Source organism: Trichomycterus rosablanca, chromosome 14 (assembly GCF_030014385.1).
Source record: "Trichomycterus rosablanca isolate fTriRos1 chromosome 14, fTriRos1.hap1, whole genome shotgun sequence".
NCBI lineage: Eukaryota > Metazoa > Chordata > Actinopteri > Siluriformes > Trichomycteridae > Trichomycterus > Trichomycterus rosablanca.
The window spans coordinates 27666487-27691585 of NC_086001.1; the positions used below are offsets into that span (position 1 = coordinate 27666487).

Sequence of the window (25099 nt, forward strand, 5' to 3'; positions counted from 1 at the left end):
CAGTTACGCACAGTAACTTGGATAAGTAACTTTAATCTGATTACTGAATTGGAAATAGTAACTTGTTAGATTACTTGTTACTGAAAAATGTGGTCAGATTAGAGTAACGCGTTATGAAGTGAAACCTTTTCAGGTTGTGGAGAAGTAACGAGAGAGAGGATTTTTCCCATTTAAAAAAAAGAGACTTTAAGGCTCACGAGTTTAGTGTGAGTGCAACTGGGCTGCGCCAAACAGCACTCAAGATTGTATGGTGGCTGTATTGAAAGGTTGGCACGCAGTACTGAGAAGTTTTCTGGAGTTTTACTTTTTCTGGGACTCGCATGGTCTTTTCAGCTTAAACAAGCTCAAGTCTCATCCATGGACTGTGCCGTAAGTCAAGCTTCGTTTCAAGTGTTAGGGGACAGTGAGCTTCGAAATTTACCGTGGGTGGCTGATTGGGGAGAGTCACAACAAGCGCCATTTTCAGCGTGTATGTGGGTGTGTGTGAGGCCGTGTGGACCCACTTCATTCTGCTTCTCTCTTACCAGCTTCATTAAAAAGAGGTACCCTGCCATACAGACATCTTTTAGAGTGTATCCCACCATTACAGCCTGGTATTTGATGTCTATTGATTAATAAGTTATGAGTTACAAAGACTGAGTTATACGGGTGTTTTTAGTGCAGTGTTTGAAATGTAAAGCCATTTTCAGTTTATTGTGTATGGGAACTTATAAATGTGAACTGTGACAATACAGCTTAAGTGTTTAAAGGGAAAGTACAGACTGTAATTATACAATACCCAAATAATTGAGAGATTTGAACATTTAGTTTTTTAGTTTGTTTTCCTGTTTTGTATCAACTGTACAACATTAATATTGAACGTGTGTATTGAATGTGTTGACATTTGAACTAAAATTGAAACCAAATAACCACAAGAATGTAAATTGTTATATTAATTGAATTCTAATAATAAAAAATTACATTTGTTTTACCTTTGATCATTGTTTATTGAAGTTATTTACTTGCCTAGGAGTAGGGGCGTCTCTCCTTTTCTACTAGATCTGGGGAGGGTGGGAATAAGTGTTACATTTATATATGTTCAGCCTACACTTCACTTCAGGGTGCTACTGTGATTCTCCTAGTTCCTAAAGCCCACCTCACCACATCTCAGGCATTTACTCAGGAGTTTCACTGCAGCAGGATAGGTACAAACATACTCGCCAAGGTGAGTACTGAGACTAAAAGTATCAGGGGTGGGGACACAGATCCTGTCTTCCTAGGTCAAGTATTGTTAGGTCATCCCCTACTGGGCAGGAATAAGAACCCTGCTTACATTACTACAGTAAAACACTAATTTTGTTAAACAGAAAACATGACTGCTGATGTAATGACAACCTTCAACAAAGGTAAAGTTACAAAAGTTTAAAGAGTTTATTTTTGGAATGTACCATATTGAAATATGTGATGCATGTAACATGAGAGCAAGTTGGGGGTGTTAACGTATGTGCTAGTTTAAATTTAGTTCACTTCAAACTCGGAGTTTGTATTCCGCTAACTCTGCCAACACACACACACACACACACACTCTCTCTCTCTCTCTCTCTCTCTCTCTCTCTCTCTCTCTCTCTCTCTCTCTCTCTCTCTCCTTTAGTTCAGCAGAAGTGAAACTGATCTGACCCTGTTCTGTTCGAGTGCGGATCTGTTCCGTGTCTGTAGTTTTGTTGATAATTTAAGTTGATGAATGCAGGTGAGTTTTCACACTTCTGTACATTACTGTGTATTGTTACTTTATGTAGTTCAAATTGTTGATTTTATTCAAACACACTTGTTTTGAACATGACACTTACAAGCTAAACCAGGAAGCCTGAGCTGCTGTAAATAACTTGCTGTGTTTACTGGTGTTTCTGTTTACATGTAGAAAAATGGCTGAGTCCAAAATTTTAGTAGCTCAGGACGAGTTCAGCTGTTCAGTCTGTCTGAAAACACTGAAGGATCCAGTAACTACACACTGTGGACACAGTTTCTGTATGGTGTGTATTAATAACTGCTGGGATCTGGAGGATGATAAGGGAACGTACAGCTGTCCACTGTGTAGACAAACCTTCAATCCAAGACCTGTTGTGCATAAAAACATTATTCTGGCAAATGTTGTAGAGAACCTGCAGAAGAGAGAATCCCAAGTTCCACTTCCTTCTGGATCTGAAGATGTGGAGTGTGATTACTGTACAGAGAGAAAATACAAAGCAGTAAAATCTTGTCTGGTGTGTTTGGCCTCTTTCTGTGAAACTCACCTTCAGCCTCATTATCGAATTCCTGCTTATAAGAAGCACAAGCTGGTTAAAGTTTCCAGACGACTCCAGGATCAGATCTGCTATAGGCATGATAAACTGCTGGAGTTTTACTGTCATACTGATCAGCAGTGTATCTGCATGTTGTGTACCATGGATGATCATAAAGGACATGATACAATATCAGCTGCAGCAGAAACAACTGAGAAACAGGTAAAATATTATACAGCTCTCTCTAACAAGTAACAACTCATTAGTATTTACACTGACAATGTTTATGTGGTGCTCGTACACAATACAAGTAAATTCTGAATTGTTATTCTGTGTAGAAGCAGCTGCTGGAGATCCAGAGAAAATTGCAGGAGAAAATCCATAACAGAGAGAAGGAACTTTGTGAGCTGATAAACGCTGTGGAGTCTCACAAGGTAAGTTTTATAGACAAAAAGCTCTCAGGATCTGTCCGACTCTCCTCCATTAAACCAATCTCCATTAAAAATGAGATATTTTATATCTCAGGTAACTTTGCAAGTGGAGCATTTTTGTTCATTAATTAAAAAAAACAATGCATCACATTCTGCCTATTTGGTGATTGATGCTGTACAACAGAACCTGTACAAATTCTGAGGTGCTAATAATTATAAAAGTGATAAGATGAGATTAGGACTTTGACTGAGCCACCCAAAAAGATTATTGATTGTTGCTTTGGATCAAGATGCTTAAACATAAATTACTGTATAAGATTTCTGGTAAAGTCTTGAGAAGATCACTAAATTGAATTTCCCAGTCCTGGCCAGGCTGCTGTTTCCTGATACTCAAAATAATTTCTGTAACAGTATTTTACACATTTTACAGTATATATGCTGTTTTTAGGTTTTATTATATTTAATCCACACATTTAATTTTGAATTAAGGACATACTGGAGCAGGTGTGTTGTATCAAATATCTGTAAGGAAATATAACATGATGATAAATGCAGTAAAAACTAAAGTGATGATGAACACTGAAGAAGTGCTGGAGTTTAAGGTGGAAGGTAGAAGACTTGAACTCTTTCTCATATTTGGGAAATAGAGTATCAAATACTGCATTATATGGACATGATCATGGTGAAAGGGTATGGAAAATCAAGCCATTTAGCACCATCACCAAGCTATGAGTGATGAAATTCTTAGTCTAACCAGTAGCTACATATGAATGTAAAGAATAAACACTGAAAAAAGAGGAAAAATGACACATTCAAGGTTTTGAGAATAAGTGCATCAGAAAACTGCTAGGGGGAAGATGACAACCACTGAGAAGGTTTACAAGATGGCCAAAACAGAAAAGGAGCTACTGAACCACATTGTCCTGCAAGTTACGTTACATCTGAGCTTCTCTATGATTAGATCCCTAACTTGTTTAAAATGTCTTCTGACTTTCTTTTGATTTCTACATATCTGAGTGTGAAACGTTTCCTCTTTCTGAATCTTCTAACAGTGTTCCACACAGACAGCAGTGGTAAACATTGAGAGAATCTGTACTGAACTAATCAACTCAATTAACAGAAGCTGCTCTGAGCTAAAAGATCTGATCAGAGATCGAGAGACAGCAGAAGTTAGTCAAGCTGAAAAAATCCTGAAACAGGTGGAACAGGAGATTGTAGAGCTGAAGAGGAAAGAGGCTGAACTGGAACAGCTTTCACACACAGAGGATCCTGTCCATTTCCTCCTGGTAACAGCACTAAAAATAATTATCTGTTGATGCATGCTCAATAATCCAGGTACACAAATCCACAAAGTTGAATCAGTTCATCTGGACACAAGTTTGTTTTAGAGATACGTTTCGTCACTCAATCCAAATGACTCCTTCAGTCTGAGCTGGTGTTGAATACCCCAACCCAATGTTCCCTCTAATTTTTCATGTGTCTGAGCAAACACACAAACTCCCTGAGCGGTCCCTTGGACCACTGTGAGCAACATCAGATGTGTGCACTGTGGTCACGCCAGCATCGCATCTATCCAAGTTACATGATTTAATAAAATAATCAAATTTCAGCATTTGCATTTCTGTTAGAATACTTTTCATGAAGTGCTTTAGCCCACTTACAATAAAAAATTACAAAAATCTTGTTCATGACCTGGGTAGTATGTTAACGCTATTGGAAGTAAATAAATATTTAATTTTAAATATGGCAAAACATGAACTGCAGACCAAACCAAGCCAACTATAAACTCCAATTTTGAAAACACAATGAATATTTTTATTATAAGGCACTGACTTCCAGTGTGTGAAGCTCCTGCTGTGCAGATGTTTAGTAACAGTGTGGTGAGACCCAAAAGCAGATAGGAAAAAAATTGCAGTAAGCGAACTTCGAACCGGGATCGTTGGTGTTAAAGAGCAATGCTCTACCCCGTACTCTATAAGGTGCTTATATTGTTTGTGACTCTGAACTGTTAAAAGGTTTCAACTGACAATTCGTTAATATAAATAAACAACAGAAGAAATTCGTATATATTTATATAAACATATATAAAGGAACTGTGGGTGTGTTGAAAAAAGGAAAACAGAAAGGACAAAATGACATTAGCGGTAACCGCAATTTGATAATGAAAAAAATAAAATGTACAGTTTCGAACCCCTCATATCAGCTTACTGAGCTCGAGGGACCGACACTCTAACCACTACACTACAGAGTGAACTTAAGAAAACGTGATCTGAATCGCTTATTAAGATATGCGCCTAAAACGAAACAAAGAATGCCAAACAAACTAAAAAAGATACACAAAGAAAACTAATCTGATGCGTTATTAAGGCGTGGGAACGCGTTATTTAAATTTTTTTTTTTTGTGCGCGGTTGCATTTTTTTGTGCGCGGAGACCATGTTAGCAGTGAGCAATTGCGCACGCGCACAGCTTAGAGGGAACATTGCCCCAACCTTATATGCAGTTGATTTGCATAACGACCGATCACTGCTCATTGCATAACAATGGAACTGGTGATCAGGTCCATATGCAATTCACAATGACCATTAATTACAATGGTCATGTGTGTCTTTCACACATGATTGGGGTAAAGCTCCTATTACGGCGTTGTACGATGGTGAGAGATGTACTCTCAGGCCCCCTCCCCGGTTCAGGAATGGTCGTTCCCTCTTCACGTAAATGGCCTCTTTGACTCCACGTTCAAACCAACGTTCCTCCTTGTCAAGGATCTGCACATCTTCATCATTAAATGAGTGGCCGCTGGCTTGCAGGTGGGTGTAAACTGCAGAGTCCTGGCCAGAAGAGGTTGATCTTCTATGTTGGGCCATCCGTTTTGCCAGTGGCTGTTTAGTTTCCCCAATGTACAGTTCCAGACAATCCTCCTGACACCTAACAGCATACACTACGTTACTCTGTTTGTGTCGAGGAATCCGGTCCTTAGGGTGAACTAATTTCTGGCGTAGCGTGACACATACGGAATATAAAAGTAATTATATTATTGCTGCACCAGTCTAAGTAATAAAATATGTTCAGAATGTAAAAAAGCTTGATGACAGTAGTGTCAAAAAAATAAGAAATAGTAAGAACTCAACTGATATTAGATAATGAGAGATTAGATTGATGGACAGGTAGGGAAATAACAGGGTTGAGTTTTTTGCTAGACAGCCACATTATTTAATCTATAACTAAAAGGAAATCTAATTGGTTGCCAGTCAAAGGGAAAAGGTGCAACTGGTATCAATGTATTGGAATGGTATAAATTAAGAGGTTAAATAAATGAATCTGTTCAGCCCTGAGAAAGAAGTGAATGCAGTTCTATTAAAACTGTGTACAGCTGAGTCCTAATAATCTGTTGATCTTCTGGTGAAGTTTTTTGACTTGGCTGTCGATGAGGGATCAAATAGTAGGTTCTGCTGTGCATTTGTTCTAATAATTGCAAAACTAAATGAAGTAAAGAACAATATAAGACCAACAAATTTAGATCTCTAAAACAAACCACACATATGTTCAAGCCGTCCAGACTTCTCTCAATCAAAAATAAATCGAAATAGCAGCAACTCTTTTAAAGTCTTATTTAAAGGAACAAGTTTGACCTTGTTTAACACAATACATACATAAACCACAATATTTTTGTCTGAAAATTCAGACTTACAGGAACCTGAACAATTGTTTAGGGTCTGATTTTAAAAAATGAGGACAAACAGAAAACACGTGATGCAGACAATAAAAGATTAGGTTCAATATTTAGGTAATGGTGGCCTCTAGTGGACAGGTAGTGAAATAACAGGGCTGGTGTTGCTTGATGATCAATGATGTGTTTAAACCGTAGGATTATTTAATAATGCATTTTAGAGTCGTTGCTCATAAAAACTGGTCTGTACCTGAATACTTCTTTTATACCCAAACAGCTGGATTATCTGTTTAAGATGTTTTTGGAACATTTTACAATCTTCACAGTAGTCTAAAATTGTCCTTGTACCAACTATTTTTAACAATTTTACAGACACAAGTTTATTAGTTTATTAGTTGAATCATTTGTTGTTTCTCTGTGAACATTATTTATCTGGATGTAGGATTTTCAGTCTCTCTCGGCTCCTGCTGAATCTGCAGAATCAGCCGCCATCACAATCAGTCCTTTCCTCTCATTTGACGATGTTACAAAGTCTGTATCTCAGCTGAGAGAGAAAGTAGAAGAATTCTGGAAAGAGCAGTGTGAGAAGATACCAGATGAAGGTGAGTTCAAGCCCTCAGTGTTCCATTGTCTCCAAAATGTTTCGGTACTCAAACATCAAACAAAACAATCAAATCCACATTTTGTTCATCCCTTCTGCAGTGAAGAAAGTCTGGATTACTCCACCTACTGAACCTGAAATCAGAGAAGATTTTCTACAATGTAAGTTTCTCACAAGCACACAAACATACACAGTGCAGTGAAAAAGTATTTGCACCCCCCAGTTATCTGTATTTTTACATATTTGTCACATGTTACTAGTTCAGATGCTACATCAGCTCAGTTTGGTTCAAGTCTAAATTTGAAGTCCAAAACCTAAACTTTATTTCCTCAGCTTTATTTCAACAAAGATCTGCTCTTGTTATTTGGAATTGTTGTGTTTTTGTTTTACACGAGTGTTTAATCTTTAAATCATGAACTGATGACCAGACACTCTTCTTTAGCCCTGAAGCAGCAAGGCATTCCAGCAACATCACACAACCACCATCATGACCTGTGGTCCAGTTCCGATGCTCACGGGCCCATTGTTGGCACTTTCGGTGGTGGACAGGGTTCAGCATGGGCACCCTGACTGGTCTGCAGCTATGCAGCCCCATACACAACAAACTGTGATGCTCTGTGTATTCTGACATCTTTCTATCAGAACCAGCATGAACTTCTTCAGCAGTTTTAGCTACAGCCTTCGCTGCCCATGTGCATCATGGCCCTGTCGCCGGTTTACCACTGTCCCTTCCTTGGACCACTTTTGATAGATATTGACCACTGCAGACCGGGAACACCATCACAATTTGGTCCTCGTCAAATCCTCATGCTTGTCAAATTTTCCTGTTTCAAAAAAAGATCTTTAAGATTTTAAATCAATCTTTAGGTTTGACAGGCCTGGCACTGATCATGCCTCAGATTAGGGACATTTTGGGTCCTTGATAAAGACCACTGTTCCATGTACTTTTCTTCTATAGTTATATAAAACACCAAAAACCTCAAAGGTCACGAATCTAAAACAAGTAAAACAATCATTTAAACCGCTGTCTGTATATTTTTGACTGCTGTCTGGAGATTTTACACAGACACACCCACTCACACACTCTTGCCCATTGACACACATTAGCAGACACACACACACACACACACACACACACACTCTTATACATGCACACACACACACACACAAACACACACACAATTTAAAGAGCTTTATTACAGTGTATCACAAAAGTGAGTACACCCCTCACATTTCTGCAAATATTTTATTATATCTTTTCATGGGACAACACTATCGACATGGAACTTGGATATAACTTAGAGTAGTCAGTGTACAACTTGTATAGCAGTGTAGATTTACTGTCTTCTGAAAATAACTCAACACACAGCCATTAATGTCTAAATAGCTGGCAACATAAGTGAGTACACCCCACAGTGAACATGTCCAAATTGTGCCCAAATGTGTCGTTGTCCCTCCCTGGTGTCATGTGTCAAGGTCCCAGGTGTAAATGGGGAGCAGGGCTGTTAAATTTGGTGTTTTGGGTACAATTCTCTCATACTGGCCACTGGATATTCAACATGGCACCTCATGGTAAAGAACTCTCTGAGGATGTGAGAAATAGAATTGTTGCTCCCCACAAAGATGGCCTGGGCTATAAGAAGATTGCTAACACCCTAAAACTGAGCTACAGCATGGTGGCCAAGGTCATACAGCGGTTTTCCAGGACAGGTTCCACTCGGAACAGGCTTCGCCAGGGTCGACCAAAGAAGTTGAGTCCACGTGTTCGGCGTCATATCCAGAGGTTGGCTTTAAAAAAATAGACACATGAGTGCTGCCAGCATTGCTGCAGAGGTTGAAGACGTGGGAGGTCAGCCTGTCAGTGCTCAGACCATACACCGCACACTGCATCAACTCAGTCTGCATGGTCGTCATCCCAGAAGGAAGCTGACGCACAAGAAAACAAGCAGTCCAAGAACTTGGATTACTGGAATGCCCTGTGGTCTGACGAGACCAAGATAAACTTGTTTGGCTCAGATGGTGTCCAGCATGTGTGGCGGCGCCCTGGTGAGAAGTACCAAGACAACTGTATCTTGCCTACAGTCAAGCATGGTGGTGGTAGCATCATGGTCTTGGGCTGCATGAGTGTTGCTGGCACTGGGGAGCTGCAGTTCATTGAGGGAAACATGAATTCCAACATGTACTGTGACATTCTGAAACAGAGCATGAGCCCCTCCCTTCGAAAACTTTCCAACAGGATAACGACCCCAAACACAACCTCCAAGATGACAACTGCCTTGCTGAGGAGGCTGAAGGTAAAGGTGATGGACTAAACCCAATTGAGCACCTGTGGCGCATCCTCAAGTGGAAGGTGGAGGAGTTCAAGGTGTCTAACATCCACCAGCTCCGTGATGTCATCATGGAGGAGTGGAAGAGGATTCCAGTAGCAACCTGTGCAGCTCTGGTGAATTCCATGCCCAGGAGGGTTAAGGCAGTGCTGGATAATAATGGTGGTCACACAAAATATTGACACTTTGGGCACAATTTGGACATGTTCACTATGGGGTGTACTCACTTATGTTGCCAGCCATTTAGACATTAATGGCTGTGTGTTGAGTTATTTTCAGAAGACAGTAAATCTACACTGCTATACAAGTTGTACACTGACTACTCTAAGTTATATCCAAGTTTTATTTCTATAGTGTTGTCCCATGAAAAGATATAATAAAATATTTGCAGAAATGTGAGGGGTGTACTCACTTTTGTGATACACTGTAGCATGACTATGTGTGTTTGTTGTTGGATTTTGTATTGCTGGTGTGTGTGTACTGTTTGTGTTTTTGTGTGTTTGGTGTTGAATAGTGTTGCACTGTATCTTTGGTTGTGCAATGTTTCTGTGTATTTGTGTGTTTGGTGTTGAATAGTGTTGCACTGTATCTTTGGTTGTGTGGTGTTTCTGTGTATTTGTGTGTGTGTGTTTTGTGTGTTTAGTGTTGAATAGTGTTGCACTGTATCTTTGGTTGTGCGGTGTTTCTGTGTATTTGTGTGTGTGTGCAGTGTTTGTGTGTGTTTGGTGTTGAATAAGGTTGCAAATGTATCTTTGGTTGTGTGGTGTTTCTGTGTATTTGTGTGTGCAGTGTTTGTGTGTGTTTGGTGTTGAATAGTGTTGCGCTGTATCTTTGGTTGTGCAGTGTTTCTGTGTATTTGTGTGTGTTTTGTGTGTTTAGTGTTGAATAGTGTTGCACTGTATCTTTGGTTGTGCGGTGTTTCTGTGTATTTGTGTGTGTGTGTGTGTGTGCAGTGTTTGTGTGTGTTTGGTGTTGAATAAGGTTGCAAATGTATCTTTGGTTGTGTGGTGTTTCTGTGTATTTGTGTGTGCAGTGTTTGTGTGTGTTTGGTGTTGAATAGTGTTGCGCTGTATCTTTGATTGTGCAGTGTTTCTGTGTATTTGTGTGTATGTGCAGTGTTTGTGTGTGTTTGGTGTAGAATAGTGTTGTGCTGTATCTTTGGTTGTGCGGCATTTCTGTGTATTTGTGTGTGCGTGTGTTTTGTGTGTTTAGTGTTGAATAGTGTTACACTATCTTTGGTTGTGCGGTGTTTCTGTGTGTGCAGTGTTTGTGTGTGTTTGTCTAGTGTCACACTCTCACACACATTTAGACATACACACACTACACACACTGTACTCACACTTACACACTGCACACACACACTGTACACACACTCTCTCTCTCTCTTCTATGTTAATTGGTTTATTTTGTGTTTCCTCTCCAGATTTTTGTCGGTTCACACTGGATCCAAACACAGTAAATAAACACCTCCGTCTGTCTGAGGAGAACAAAGTGGTGACCTGCAGTAGAACATTACAGTCGTATCCTGATCATCCAGATAGATTTAATTATTACTACCAGGTTCTGTGTAGAGAGAGTGTGAGTGGACGCTGTTACTGGGAGGTTGAGTGGAGTGGGGATGATGGGGTTTATATTACAGTGTCATATAAAAGCATCAGCAGGAAGGGATGGGGTTATGAGTGTTGGTTTGGATATAATGATCTGTCCTGGAGGATGTTCTGTTCCCCATCCAGATTTTCATTCAGGCACAATAAAAAAAAGACTAGAATAGGTGTGTATGTGGATTATGAAGCAGGAACTCTGTCCTTCTACAGCGTCTCTGATACAATGAAGCTCCTCCACAGAGTTCAGACCACGTTCACTCAGCCCCTCTACCCGGGGTTCGATCTTCATTTAGGATCAAAAGTGAAACTGTCAGATTTAACAAATTAAATGTAAAATTTACATGAAAGTGATTTTAGAATCTGTGAGGCAGTGATACATTTATGAAGATTTTCTTTTTAATTTATTAACCACCATTTATTCAGTGCTGTGAAAAAGTATTTACCCACTTTTTTTCTTCTTTTCTTAAATATTTATCATCTAAATGGATTCAGATATTAAAACTAAATTAAATAAAAGACAAACTGAATATTTAAAAACTTAAAAGTATTATATATAAATATTTAAAACCTTAAACTTCTTTCTTCCCAAATCTATTATAAGAAAAATCTTATTATAAAAATGATAATTTACCTTTTGAACCACAGGTTGGTCATTTCAGCAATAGCAAGCACTTATGACCAGTAATAACTGAGAGACGTTTGGTGTTTCTAGGCTGTTTAGTACATTAAGCCACATGATGTGTTTTAGAGTCTCCCGGAGAAGCTGATTCTCACCTGATTTCTCCTGAGCTGTAAAACACAAGTTTAAAAGTGAAACCAGCACATGGTGAGGAATAATACAGCAGAACTTAGATATGTGTGGATGGTTACAGAGGGGATTTGATTCTTTCACAGAAATAGTTATTTGTATTGTGGTACGTTCGTTCAGCCTTCATCAGTTTATCTCTGCTCATTCAGCCTACAGCAGTTTAGACCCGCCCACTTATCCACCAATTTGCCTCCACAGTGAGCCTGTATAAGAAAATTTGATTATTAAAATTTTATTTTCTCCAGAAGAAATCTTTCACTTTATACCATACAAATGTGGTATGTTTGAGAACAACTCAGACTTTCATCCAATTGACTGTTTCTTGATTCTTTTAGCAAGACCACCACTACAGGGTCTGTATTATTACAATATGAATTGAGTTACAAAAATATTTGAGTAAAAATTCTATTGTTTTAATTTTTTGTACTTTTTTCAGGTTCATCATTTTTTCTCTTTTATTTCCCTAAATTTCTTTTATCCGTTTAAAAGGTTTTGTTGTTTTATTTTTGATATTCTTCAATCATTTCCATTTTATTTTTCCATTTTTCTTTCATTACAGTTTTTCTCAATCACTAAAACACTAAAACCCATTCTTGGAATACAACTGTCAACTGCCAAAACTTCACTCACTCATTTCACAAAACCTTAAACCATTTTCTCCTAGTTTGACACAGTTTCACACCTGATTCAACCTTTTTGCAAAACTCTAAACACATTCTCACTGACTAACACACATTTACCATTGAAGTGCACTTTGATGCAAAATGGCACACACAGGCCACAAAGATTAAACACAACAAACACACTATTGTCATCGTTTACACACTACAGGTAAAAACTATTCACACATGTGTCATATCGGTAAAAAGGGTTCAAATGATTAGGCAAACAGAATAAAAGTAATTTCAGATGCATGTGGCATTTCTGAGCTCTATTATGACTTTAGCCATGAAGGGTGCACTGTAAACCCGAACAGTAAAAGTTGGATAAATTAATTGTGTTGTAATAACTCAAAAAAAATAAAAGCGTTAATTTGCCTAAAATTTTCTGTGTAGTCTGTACTAATTTGACATTTTAAGTTTACAGTACTCGACTGCTTTAATTTATTTTTGTCATTGCACTTAAACAATTAACAGTAATTCCGACGCAGTGACGTCACTGACGTCCGTACGCACTCCTTCTTCACCAAACTTGTGGGCGCATCCTCCATGTTTTCTGCTCGTCTCTGATTAGATTATGTGGAGAAAAGTGTGAACAACTTGGTTATATTTCCAAGTTATGCAAAGTGAGATATTTTTTTTCTCTGAAATTCGCCGTGGGATTGCTTGTGAACACGTTGGAGGTGAAACGCGAAGTGGCATGCAGCAAATTTCTGAAGCTGAAAACTTCCTCCAAGTGCTGACCGCAGTGATCTTGGTGTTCTTTTTGGGTGCGCTAATTTGGTAAGTTATCTGTTTGTTTACTCGTGTATTTTCTCTATTATTTATATTTAGCGATTTTATTTTATTAACTTAATCAGGTTGTCTTGTGGCATCAGTTGTGCACATTCAAAAGTTTTCTGGTACCGTTAACTTAATCCGTTAGCTAATTGAATTGTTATGACCCTAAAATGGCGGGCTGTCTCGCAGGTGTAATCGGTGTGAGTGGGCATGAGATGATGGTTTAATGTAGGCTTGTATTTTTTGTGAAAAACACCACTGTCATAGTTCAGTGTCCCATATGTATGCTTGACAACCTTCCACAGTATAACGTTGAGTGTTAATGGAAAACAAAGCTTTTCTCACGTTATTTTGCTCTAAACCTGAGAAAGTAGCAGTGGCTTTGTGTTTTTTTACGTGTCGCTGCGATTTTCATTATGTGTAGAAGTGAAATCATTAGTCTGTTTCAAATAGTTTGGCGAAGTCAAGTCAGTTTGTAGTACAAGGTCAAGTGGTTCACATATATTTTTTCTGGTGTTTTTGGAATTATTGCAGCCTAACTAACTTTTCCATCGTTCTCTCTTCAGGCTAAAACTGGTGCATCATGCTGATGTATGGAATTTTCAGTCTGGTATGTTGATAAACAATTAATTTAATCTATTTTTTTCTTTACTAAAATCTGAATCAATACTGAATGCACATCACAACACACACAAATCAATGGCTTGGAAGTGCAAACTTTGTGCCGCTCTTTTTAATAAAAGGGCACAGGTGCTTGAACACTATCGTTTGCATCATGGTAATGTTTCCTTGGTCAGTCCATTGCCATGTCTCTATGATGACTGTGTCTGCACATTTCAGTCAGTAAATGCTTTGAAAATTCACCTAACACGGGTACATACTCAAACAGTTGTGCATAGTGGAAATCAGATGGGATGTGTATCATTTATCTGTCCTTTGTGTGGATTCAAGCAGCCATTTAATGATAAAACTTTACTCAGTCATTTAAGGACACATTTAAAACAACACAAGATGGTGGATTTAAAAATTAAAAATTTAAAAATTGTTACTATCGTACTAATGTGTATTCCTCCTTCAATACACACAAAAGTAGGAATCATCCAGAAAGTGATGTCTTGGATTTTAAGAATGAAATTGTCTTGACAGAATCTGACAGCCCCCCAATTCATAGTCAGATTGAATCTGATAAATCTGTTTCCTCTCAGAATTCATGTGAGCTGGATACTCCTGACCGTAATCCTCTTGAATCCAGAAATGACATTGGTGAATTGCAAGCTCAACTAAGAAACAACTTGGCTTCTTTGTTTTTAAAAAAGGCACAGTGTTCTTCATGTATCAGCAACAGCTATACAGGACATAGTTGACAATTTGGTACAGATATTCTCACTGTCCAAACCTCTTGTGAGAGACTCTGTCATCATGGTTTTGCGAGAGCATGTCATCATGGTTTTTCAGCAAAGGTGCAGAGCTGTCCACTGCTAAGCGAAGAAAAACATTTGTGAGACATAACTACTCTCTGGTAATGCCAGAGCAATGTACTGTAGATTCCAGTGGCCACACAGCAGTGTATGTTTTAATACTACAGATGCTTTAAACAATGTTTAAAAATACTGATCTACTTGATAAAATTCAAGAAAGCAAACCATCACCACCTGGAATGTAATTGTCTCATGAAGATGGGACATATTTTAAAGAAAATCAGTTATTGTCTGCAGTAGGAGAGCTGAAATTATCACTGCTTTTGTATGTGGATGACTTAAAACTAGCAAATCCTTTAGGCACAGCTAGAAAGATCTACAAGCTTTGTGCAGTCTATTGGTTGCTTGCCAATATACTCAGTGAGTATAGGTCCAGCCTACATGTCATACAGCTAGCTCTGCTATGCAAAGTATCTGATGTGCAGAAGTGTGGTTATGAAAATATTCTGTCACCTTTATTAAAAGACTTGCACACTCTTGAGCAGGATGGCATTTTCATTGAAACTCTTGGTCAGTGTGTCAGGGGCACTGTCTTGTGTGTGGCAGCTGACAATCTGGCTGCTCATGGTCTTGCAGGCTTTGTGCAGTCTTTCAGAGGACACTATGTTTGCAGATTCTGTTGCTGTACTTCAGACCAAATACAGGCCACTGAAGTTTCTGAAGGAGAGTTTAGTATGAGAAGAAAGGCCTGCCATGATCTTCATGTGCAAAATGTTGAACAAGGAGAAAATATAACCCATTTTGGTGTTAGAGGTGAGTGTGCTCTCAGCAAGGCATTGCAGCATTTTCACCCCATTACTGGGTTCCCGCCTGACATACTGCATGATCTGTTTGAAGGTATTGTGCCTGCTGAGTTGGCCTTGTGCATTCATGAAATGATTCGACTAAAGTATTTCACTCTTGACTATGTAAGCACAAAAATTCGCACATTTCCATATCAGCACTCTGACAAGCTTGATAAACCACAACAAATCCCGAAGAATTTAGCAGCCAAATTTAGCATTGGTGGGAATGGACATGAAAATTGTACTTTGCTGAGGTTATTACCACTTATGGTAAGAAGTAAAGTTCCTGAAGGAGATGAAGCATGGGGTGTATTGATGGACCTTAAAGAAATTGTCTTTCACAGAGGAATCCATCCAGTACACGCAGATTAAAATATCTGACCACAGACAGGGACTTAAAGCAGTGTTCCCAGAGTTTAAGCTCCGACCCAAGCATCATTATGTTGAACACTACCCAGAACTGACAAAGTGTTTTGGTCCTCTGGTTCACCTATGGACCATGAGGTTTGAGGGAAAACACAGGTTTTTTAAAAGGGTGATACATGACACACACAATTTTAAGAACGTCTTGAAAACTCTTGCAACCAGGCATCCGTACATGATGGCGTATCACCTCAATGCACCATTATATTTCAGACCCCATACTCAAAGCTCAAGTGTCACCTCTGTCCAAGTTTCCACTCTGCCTCAGGTGGCAAAAGACTCCATAGAGACCAAGATAGATAGATAGATAGATCCAAGATGGCGGCGCGTTAACACGCAGAGGCCGCTCTGGGGTCGAAAAACGGTGTTTTTTTGTTGTTTTCAGAAAAAGTTTGTAAGTTTGTTTAGAACAGTTTTGTTTATAAACGTATGGCAACCACTTTTGACTTAGTTTACAACTGCCATACACTGCTACAACTGAGAAAACAGTCAGAAACCAACGTCCAGGATGATCTGCGGCGAACTCTGCATGAACTCTGCCTACTTCGCGAACCAGGCCTGCAGTCCTCGGTGTTACCTGAAGCAGGTGACCGGGGGAGGGGGCGCCGCAAGCGGTGCTCGAGGAAGCAGAAGCGTGGAAAGCGAGCCGGGGTCCGTGCTAGGCTAAAAGCTAACCCAAGCCGGCCGGCTCTACCATCGTTATTCCTCGCAAATGCATGCTCTCTGGAGAATAAACTGGACTGTATCAGACTTCAGCGAACGACCCAATGTGAGTACAGAGACTGTTGTGTTTTAATTTTCACTGAAACATGGCTTAGCGACAACATTCCAGACAGTGCCATTCAGCTAGACGGGCTAGCATCGTATCGCGCCGATAGAAATGCAGCTCAGTCCGGTAAAACACGAGGAGGAGGCGTTTGTGTTTACATTAACACCGAATGGTGCAAGGACTCTGTGCTTGTTGTGGCGTACTGTTCTCCGATGGTGGAATTTGCTATTGTTAGATGCAGACCTTTTTATTTACCACGGGAATTCACCAGCGTGCTTATTGTCGCGGTGTATCTTCCGCCCAGCGCGAATGCGAAGGAAGCATTGAGCGAACTTTACAGAGCCATCAGCGAACTGCAGACCATTCATCCAGACGGACTGTTTATTATCGCTGTGGATTTTAATCATGCAAATCTCAAGTCTGTTCTCCCTAAATTCCATCAGCATGTGGACTTTGCTACGAGAGGAGCCAACACGCTGGATAATGTTTACACCAACATTGCCGGTGCGTACCGGGCGGAGCCCCGCCCCCACCTCGGATACTCAGACCACATCTCTGTAATGCTAATTCCAGCATACAGAGCACTCATCAGGCGCTTCAGACCTGTACAGAAACAGGTGAAAACCTGGCCAGAAGGATCCATCTCTGCTCTTCAGGACTGTTTTGAGTGCACTGACTGGGACATGTTTAGGGAGGCTGCAACATACGGCGATTACACTGATCTAGAGGAGTTCACGACTTCAGTGACCTGCTACATCAGCAAATGCATTGAGGACGTCACTACCACTAGAACCATCACTTCCAGACCCAACCAGAAGCCGTGGATGACTCCAGAGGTGCGTGCACTGCTGAGGGCCCGAGACTCCGCTTTTAAAGCAGGTGACCAGCCGGCTCTGAGAACAGCGAGAGCCAGACTGTCCCGGGCAATCCGAGAAGCAAAGCACGCACACGGCCAGAACATCCACAGCCACTTCCAGAACAGCGGGGACACACTGCGCTTGTGGCAGGGCATCCAGGCCATCACCTACTACAGGACGACTCCACCCGTCTGTGACAGTGATGCCTCCCTTCCAGATGCGCTGAATGACTTCTACGCTCGGTTCGAGGCGCAGAACAACATGTTGGCGAGGAAGATGATCCCACCTTGTGACGACCAGGTGCTTCGTCTCACCACAGCGGACGTGAGGAGAACTCTGCACAGAGTCAACCCACGGAAGGCTTCTGGACCAGACAACATTCCTGGCCGAGTGCTCAAGGGATGTGCAGACCAGCTGGCAGATGTATTCACTGACATCTTCAACATCTCCCTGAGCAGCGCCATCGTTCCAACGTGCCTCAAGACGACCACCATCGTACCCGTGCCAAAGAAGTCATCTGTGTCATGCTTCAACGACTATCGTCCCGTAGCACTCACGCCTATCATCAGGAAGTGCTTCGAGAAACTAGTCATGAGGCATATTAAGACCCTACTGCCTCCCACCATGGACCCACTGCAGTTTGCGTACCGTCCTAACCGCTCAACGGACGACGCCATATCCACCACACTTCACCTGGCTTCTACACACCTGGACAGAAAGAACACTTACGTCGGGATGCTGTTCATAGACTTTAGCTCAGCATTCAACACCATCATTCCTCAGCATCTAATTGGAAAGCTGAGCACGCTGGGCCTGAACACCTCTCTCTGCAACTGGATCCTGGACTTCTTGACTGAGAGACCTCAGTCCGTCCGGATCGGTAAGAACACCTCCAGCACCACCACACTGAGCACCGGCGCTCCCCAAGGCTGTGTGCTCAGTCCACTGCTGTTTACTCTGCTTACGCACGACTGTACAGCAATGCACAGCTCGAACTCCATCGTTAAGTTTGCAGACGACACAACTGTGGTGGGACTCATCAGCAACAACGATGAGTCAGCGTACAGAGAGGAGGTACAACATCTTAACGGACTGGTGCCAAGTCAACAACCTGTCTCTGAATGTGGATAAAACCAAAGAGATGGTCATTGACTTTAGAAAGACACTAAGGGACCACTCCCCACTGCACATCGACGGCTCATCTGTTGAGATCGTCAAGAGCACCAAATTTCTCGGTGTTCATCTGGAGGAGAATCTCACCTGGACCCTCAACACCAGTTCCATCACCAAGAAAGCCCAGCAGCGTCTCTACTTTTTGAGAAGACTGAGGAAAGCTCATCTGCCACCCCCCATTCTCACCACGTTCTACAGAGGAACAATGGAGAGCATCCTGAGCGGCTGCATCACTGTCTGGTTCGGAAATTGTACTGCGTCGGACCGCAAGACTCTCCAGCGAGTAGTGAGGACAGCTGAAAAGATCGTCGGGGTCGCTCTTCCATCTCTCACGGACATTTTTAACACCCGCTGCATCCGCAAAGCTCTCAGCATTGTGCACGATCCAACCCATCCATCACATGGACTTTTTACTTTGCTCCCGTCTGGGAGACGATACCGCAGCATCCGGACTAACACAACCAGACTGTGTAACAGTTTTATTCCACAAGCAATCAGACTCCTAAACTCAGTACTGTAACAATTTCCTCCGGAAATTTTCTGCTGCCACACACTGATCTGTATTGACTATGTTACTTGCATTTTTGACTATGTTACTTGCATTTTTGCACACCTGGAACTGCACAATAATTTCTGCACCTTACTTGTATCTTGCACCTTATTTACTTTTTAGGCACCTTATCTGCATTGCCAATTTTACGCTGCTAATGTACAACATGTCACTACCTCATGAACCATTGTACCATCTATTCACCATCATGTACTAACACTTGTCTTTAGTCCTGTGTTCTAATTACTTGTTTAGATTAGGGACAATAGTTATTTATTATAGGATTTTTTGTATTATTGTTGTATTTGCACTGTTTTGTATTGTCTTGCACTTTTTGTACCGTGTTACACCGTGATCCTAGAGGAACGCTGTTTCGTTTCAATATGTACTTGTATGTAGCTGAAATGACAATAAAACCTCTCTGACTCTGACAGATAGCCAAAACATATTCAGTACATCAAAAGTCTCTATAAATGGCACAGAATATGCAAATGGAATGTTTGTTTCTGCAGGGCAGGCAGGAGGACTTCCAAAATTCAGCATGATTGATCAAATACTGCTTGTGAACAACTCTGTTTTATTTATTTGCAGAGACTACGAGTGCCGGTACAGTGAGCATTTACAATCTTTTGACCTGATATCATCAGAGAACTTCTCTGTGCATCAGCCTTCAGAACTCAATGACACAGTAAGTCTCACGGCATACACTATTGATGGACATTTGCTGTTAACGCAGAAAAGATTTATTTTGATCAGAGACTTGGATAATTAAACTGCACAAATGTAGACCTATGGGCTGCATTCACATTACCAGGCTGAAGTGACATTTCTGCCATAATGTGACATTACATTTATTTCAGTGCTGTGTGGATATGCAAATCTGATAGGGCACACTTTTGTGTGTGGTTTGAGATCAGATACGTATCTGATTTGTGCCCATGTGACTTGAATGAGAATTGGATTTTATGTGACTTTTTGTCTGTACACATGAACTTAGTGCTGTGAAGCACTGCCAGTAGTAGCTGCAAAGACAACAAAAGTGCATAAGCAGGTTGTCTTCTTGACCTGATCATGTATAGCTCATGAGCTCATGTTTTTTGTCCTCACAAGAAAAATGCACATTAGTGCTATAATGTTAGTAGCTTATTTTTTTAGTATAGTAGCTTATTGCTTGCTCCCCTCCTAAACAAATGCTCATTAATGGATTCTCTCTTCTTTTTAACAATAGGAAATGGCAAGTCAAAACTTATTTTATCCCCATATGAAATGACTATCTTCATGCCCAGAATCTGTAGATGAGCTAAAATCATGCATTAGTAGGACATGTATCCATTGCATTTTGCTCAGAAGGACAACAAGCAGCCCATCAGCTGTACACGATCAGGTCAAGGTTGTTATGGTGACGTGCATAAACGAATCAATGTGCTGTTTCAGGTTACCGATTTGTTCACTTTACAGATACAGGTCACTTACATTCATGAGTGTGTCAAAAACCGAAATTGAACAGTAAGGCTTGTAATGTAAATGTAGCCTTTCAGTCTCTTGAACAGTATGGAGAAAATACATGTTCCCGCAAATTATGATCAGCTCATTAATGCATTCTTTCTTTTCTTAACAACAGGACAAGTCAGAACTTCATATTTCATCTACATATATCCACAGAGGTTGTGAGGAAGATGACGTTATCTTCACGCCCAGAATCTGTAGATGAGCTAAAAAGAATGATAAAAGAAAGGTTTAAACTAGACTTTTACTTTAGCCTATTATACCAAGATCCAGACTTTGACGGCCAGCTATGTTCCCTTGTAGACATTGAGGAACTTCCACAAAAGGCTGTACTAAAAGTTGTACAACCTGAGAGTGATGCAAGTTCAGTAGCAACAGATGACACAATAATATTGTCCCATGCCATGACTCCAGACAGGGCTGAGGGATGGCCTCAGGTTTTTCCAGTGCCCACATTTTCTTATGAGGTAAAATTCATACTTGAGGAGGGAAATGTTACAATGAGGGAACAGGGAAGACTGTCAAGTTATCTAGGGGACAAAAGCATGACATCCTTGAGACCCTTGCAGGCAAAATGCATAGCTTCAAAGCATACCCCAATGATAAGGAAGTGTCAATGGTAGCAGAAGCTCTTGTCATAAAGCATCCTTGTCTAAAAGAGTCAGGATCTCATAGTGAAGACCTACCTGTTGGTGATGTGCTGGAACGCTGGCCTGCCCTTAAAATAGAGTCCCAGGTAAAAATATTTTCCTTACTAAGCTTATTTAAGCAAATGTATTACAGCAAAAAATAGCAGTCGGCTGTTCACAGGGACTGGTTCCAGGACCCCTACAGGTACCAATATAGCGAGGATAGCGAGGGCTGACTGTGCTGTTTAATTTTTTTGTGTGACTGTTTCAGTGATCACTTGCTCAAGTGTTCTCAGATTTACATCATATCAGTTTGGGTAGTGTAAGGAATCTGAATGTTTTCCACCAAATCTGACAGTCAGGGTTCAAAATGTTTTGTTTCATGGTATGTATTTTTTCTTCTGCAGGGCCACATACACTATGCACATACCTTCTTTCTTAAATATTCATTTGTATTTGTGCAGATCTGTGCAAAGTTTCACAGAATTACAAACATCAACCTGAAGAACCAGCTCTATGCTGTGTTGGACCCCCCCCCCTTTATCTTTAGATTATCTTTTGTTGAAACTGATTCATAAAGACATGGTAGACAGACTGCATAGCATTGTGTGGTTGTGCTGAGTATCATTCACAGCAAGTAAAGAATATCTTCTCACTCTAAAGGAGCAGGTTGACTTTCAAGTCAGACGTGCTGCTGTCCTCCGTGCTCTTCCAGCCTATCTGCATGAGGATGACTCCAGCTTTCTGAAGACATGGAATGTAAGTAAGCATGCTGTTTTGCTAACTGTGGAGTAAAATGTATCTTTTTTGTTTTAGTTGCAATGTTTCAGTTATTATTATTGAAGGTTATTATTGAAACTGTTTAGGGAGGTGTTCATTTAACTGTTACTTTTCAATTACTCTTCATATCATTGTCATTTACAGACCACCTGGCGCACTGGGAAACTTCATAGAAGAGCTGGATGTTCTTCTGAGTTTCTTCCCTTCAGATGGAACTCCTCTGACTCTTCTTGGTGACTTTAATCTCCCTACACTTCAGTCCTCCTGTCTTCTTCCTCTTCTTTCATCTTTCGACCTCATCTTTAACCACAGCCCTCCGACACACAAAGGAGGCAATCTTCTGGACCTGGTCTTCAGCCGTCCAGCTTCTGTTCTGGACCGCACTGTCACCCCACTCCACCTCTCTGACCATCACTTTGTGTCCTTCTCTCTCTGTCTCCCAACTCTTCCTACCTCCAACCACACGTTCACCCTTACAACACGTCCCAATCTTCACTCTTTATCTTCCTCCCTGCTGATCTCCAACATCCTAACTTCACTACCTAACCCTGACATGCTTGCTACCCTTCCACTCAACTCCGCAACTAATACTTTACTCTCTTCTCTTTCAACATCCCTCGATCAGCTCTGTCCTCCTACCCTCAAACGAGGAAAACCTTCTCACCCTGCTCCTTGGCTTTCAGATGCACTGCGCAGCAACAGAAGAGAATTAAGGGCAGCTGAGAGAAAGTGGAGGAAATCTAAGCTCAGTGTTGACCTCCACTCCTACCACGATCTGCTGTCCAGGTTCTCATCTGACGTGACTGCTGCAAAAACATATTTTTACAAAGCCAAGCTTGAACAATCTGCTGCTGACCCACGTAAGCTTCATGCTATCTTTTCCTCTCTTCTAAACCCTCCTCCTCCTACCCCTTCTGCCTCTCTCACTGCTACTGACTTTTCAACATTCTTTCAGGACAAGATCGACAAAATCAATCAATCCTTCTCTCCGACTGACCCACTTTCAACTGACCCTCAACCCACCACCACACTCACCAGCTTCACCCCACTCACCATGAATGAGGTTACACAGCTCCTCTCATCCAGCAATCCCACTACATGCACACTTGACCCTATACCATCCACCATCCTTAAAGACATCTCACAGGACCTAATCCCCTTTATCACACCCATCATCAACAACTCCCTGACATCAGGTGTTGTCCCTACTGCTTTTAAGAAGGCTCAGGTCATTCCCCTTCTTAAGAAACCTACACTAGACACTACAGACATCAACAACTACAGACCTGTCTCACTCCTCTCTTTTCTATCCAAAATTCTTGAACGTGCTGTCTATAACCAACTATCTGCCTTTCTCACTCAGAATGACCTCCACGATCCGTACCAGTCTGGCTTCAAGGCAGCACATTCTACGGAAACAGCTCTTGTAGCGGTTACTGAGAAGCTTCATGCAGCCAAAGCAGCCAAACTGTCATCTGTCCTTATTCTTCTTGACCTCTCTGCAGCCTTCGACACAGTGAATCACGGCATTCTCCTGACCACTCTCTCCAACCTTGGAGTAACAGGTTCAGCATGGCAATGGATGGCCTCCTACCTGGAAGGGCGCTCCTACCAAGTGTCATGGAGGGGATCCATATCTCCCCCATGCACTCTCTCAACCGGTGTTCCTCAGGGCTCTGTACTTGGCCCACTTCTTTTCTCTATCTACACCCGCTCTCTGGGCAAGGTCATAGCCTCCCATGGCTTCTCCTACCACTCCTATGCAGATGACACTCAGCTCGTTCTGTCATTTCCTCCTTCAGTCACGCAAGTCTCAGCTCGCATCTCAGCATGTCTGCAAGATATCTCACAATGGATGTCGGCTCATCATCTAAAACTTAATCCCAGCAAGACAGAGATGTTGCTTATTCCTGGAGATCAGTCTCCAACCCAGGACCTAGTCATTTCTCTGGATGACTCCCAGATCAGACCATCTGATAAGGTAAGAAGTCTTGGTGTTGTCCTTGATAACCAGCTGACATTCTCTCCTCATATAGCCAACATGACAAGAGCGTGTCGGTTCCTCCTGTACAACATCAGGAAGATTCGTCCATTTCTCTCCAGGGAAGCTACCCAGATTCTGGTGCAATCACTTGTAATCTCACGGTTGGACTACTGCAACTCCCTTCTGGCTGGAGCTCCCATGTCCACGATTAAACCCTTACAGCTCATTCAAAATGCAGCTGCACGTCTGGTTTTTAACCAACCCAAACACTGCCACATCACCCCACTGCTGCGTTCTCTTCACTGGCTTCCTATAGCTGCACGTATTCAGTTTAAAACACTGACGCTCGCCTACAAAGCCAAAAATGGAGCAGCCCCAAGCTACTTTCGTGGCCTAATCAAACCCCGCTCTGTACCACGCAACCTCCGAGCCTCTAGTCTCGCTCGACTTGAGCCCCCATCCAGGTCTAAAGGAAGACAAGCATCAAGGCTGTTCTCTGTTCTAGCGCCGAAGTGGTGGAATGAACTTCCTCTGTCTGTCCGAACATCTGAGTCTCTTGCTGTCTTTAAAAAACGATTAAAAACCCACCTTTTTACTAAACACTTAGGCTGACTTGTACTTATTTACTAACATTTTGTTCCATTCTTTTCCATTTCAAAAAAAAAAAAAAAAAAAGCCTTTTAACAGGTTTTAGCAGATTAGTGTTCTTTGACTGTTGTTTACCTAAACTTGAGAAATGAAATGTTCACTATAGAAGCACTTCTGTAAGTCGCTCTGGATAAGAGCGTCTGCTAAATGCTGAAAATGTAAATGTAATAAAATCATTCTTTAACATAATTTTGCAAAGACTTTTTTGTACAGATAGGGTTTCCACTCATTAATGTGGCTGTAAAAATACTACTACCAGTAATATATACAGGGGTTGGACAAAATAACTGAAACACCTGTCATTTTAGTGTGGGAGGTTTCATGGCTAAATTGGACCAGTCTGGTGGCCAATCTTCATTAATTGCACATTGCACCAGTAAG

General features: G+C 41.1%; 1 protein-coding gene across 1 annotated transcript; it reads left to right on the forward strand.

Moving 5' to 3' along the window:
- Positions 1-1656: 1656 nt before the first annotated feature.
- Positions 1657-21884, forward strand: LOC134326270 (tripartite motif-containing protein 16-like). Its single transcript, XM_063008437.1, has 9 exons — positions 1657-1726; positions 1898-2480; positions 2597-2692; positions 3742-3975; positions 6800-6959; positions 7060-7119; positions 10709-11198; positions 19763-19859; positions 21771-21884. The coding sequence occupies exons 2-9, from the start codon at positions 1902-1904 to the stop codon at positions 21882-21884; spliced, it is 1830 nt and encodes a 609-aa protein (XP_062864507.1). The 5' UTR covers positions 1657-1726; positions 1898-1901.
- Positions 21885-25099: the final 3215 nt, after the last annotated feature.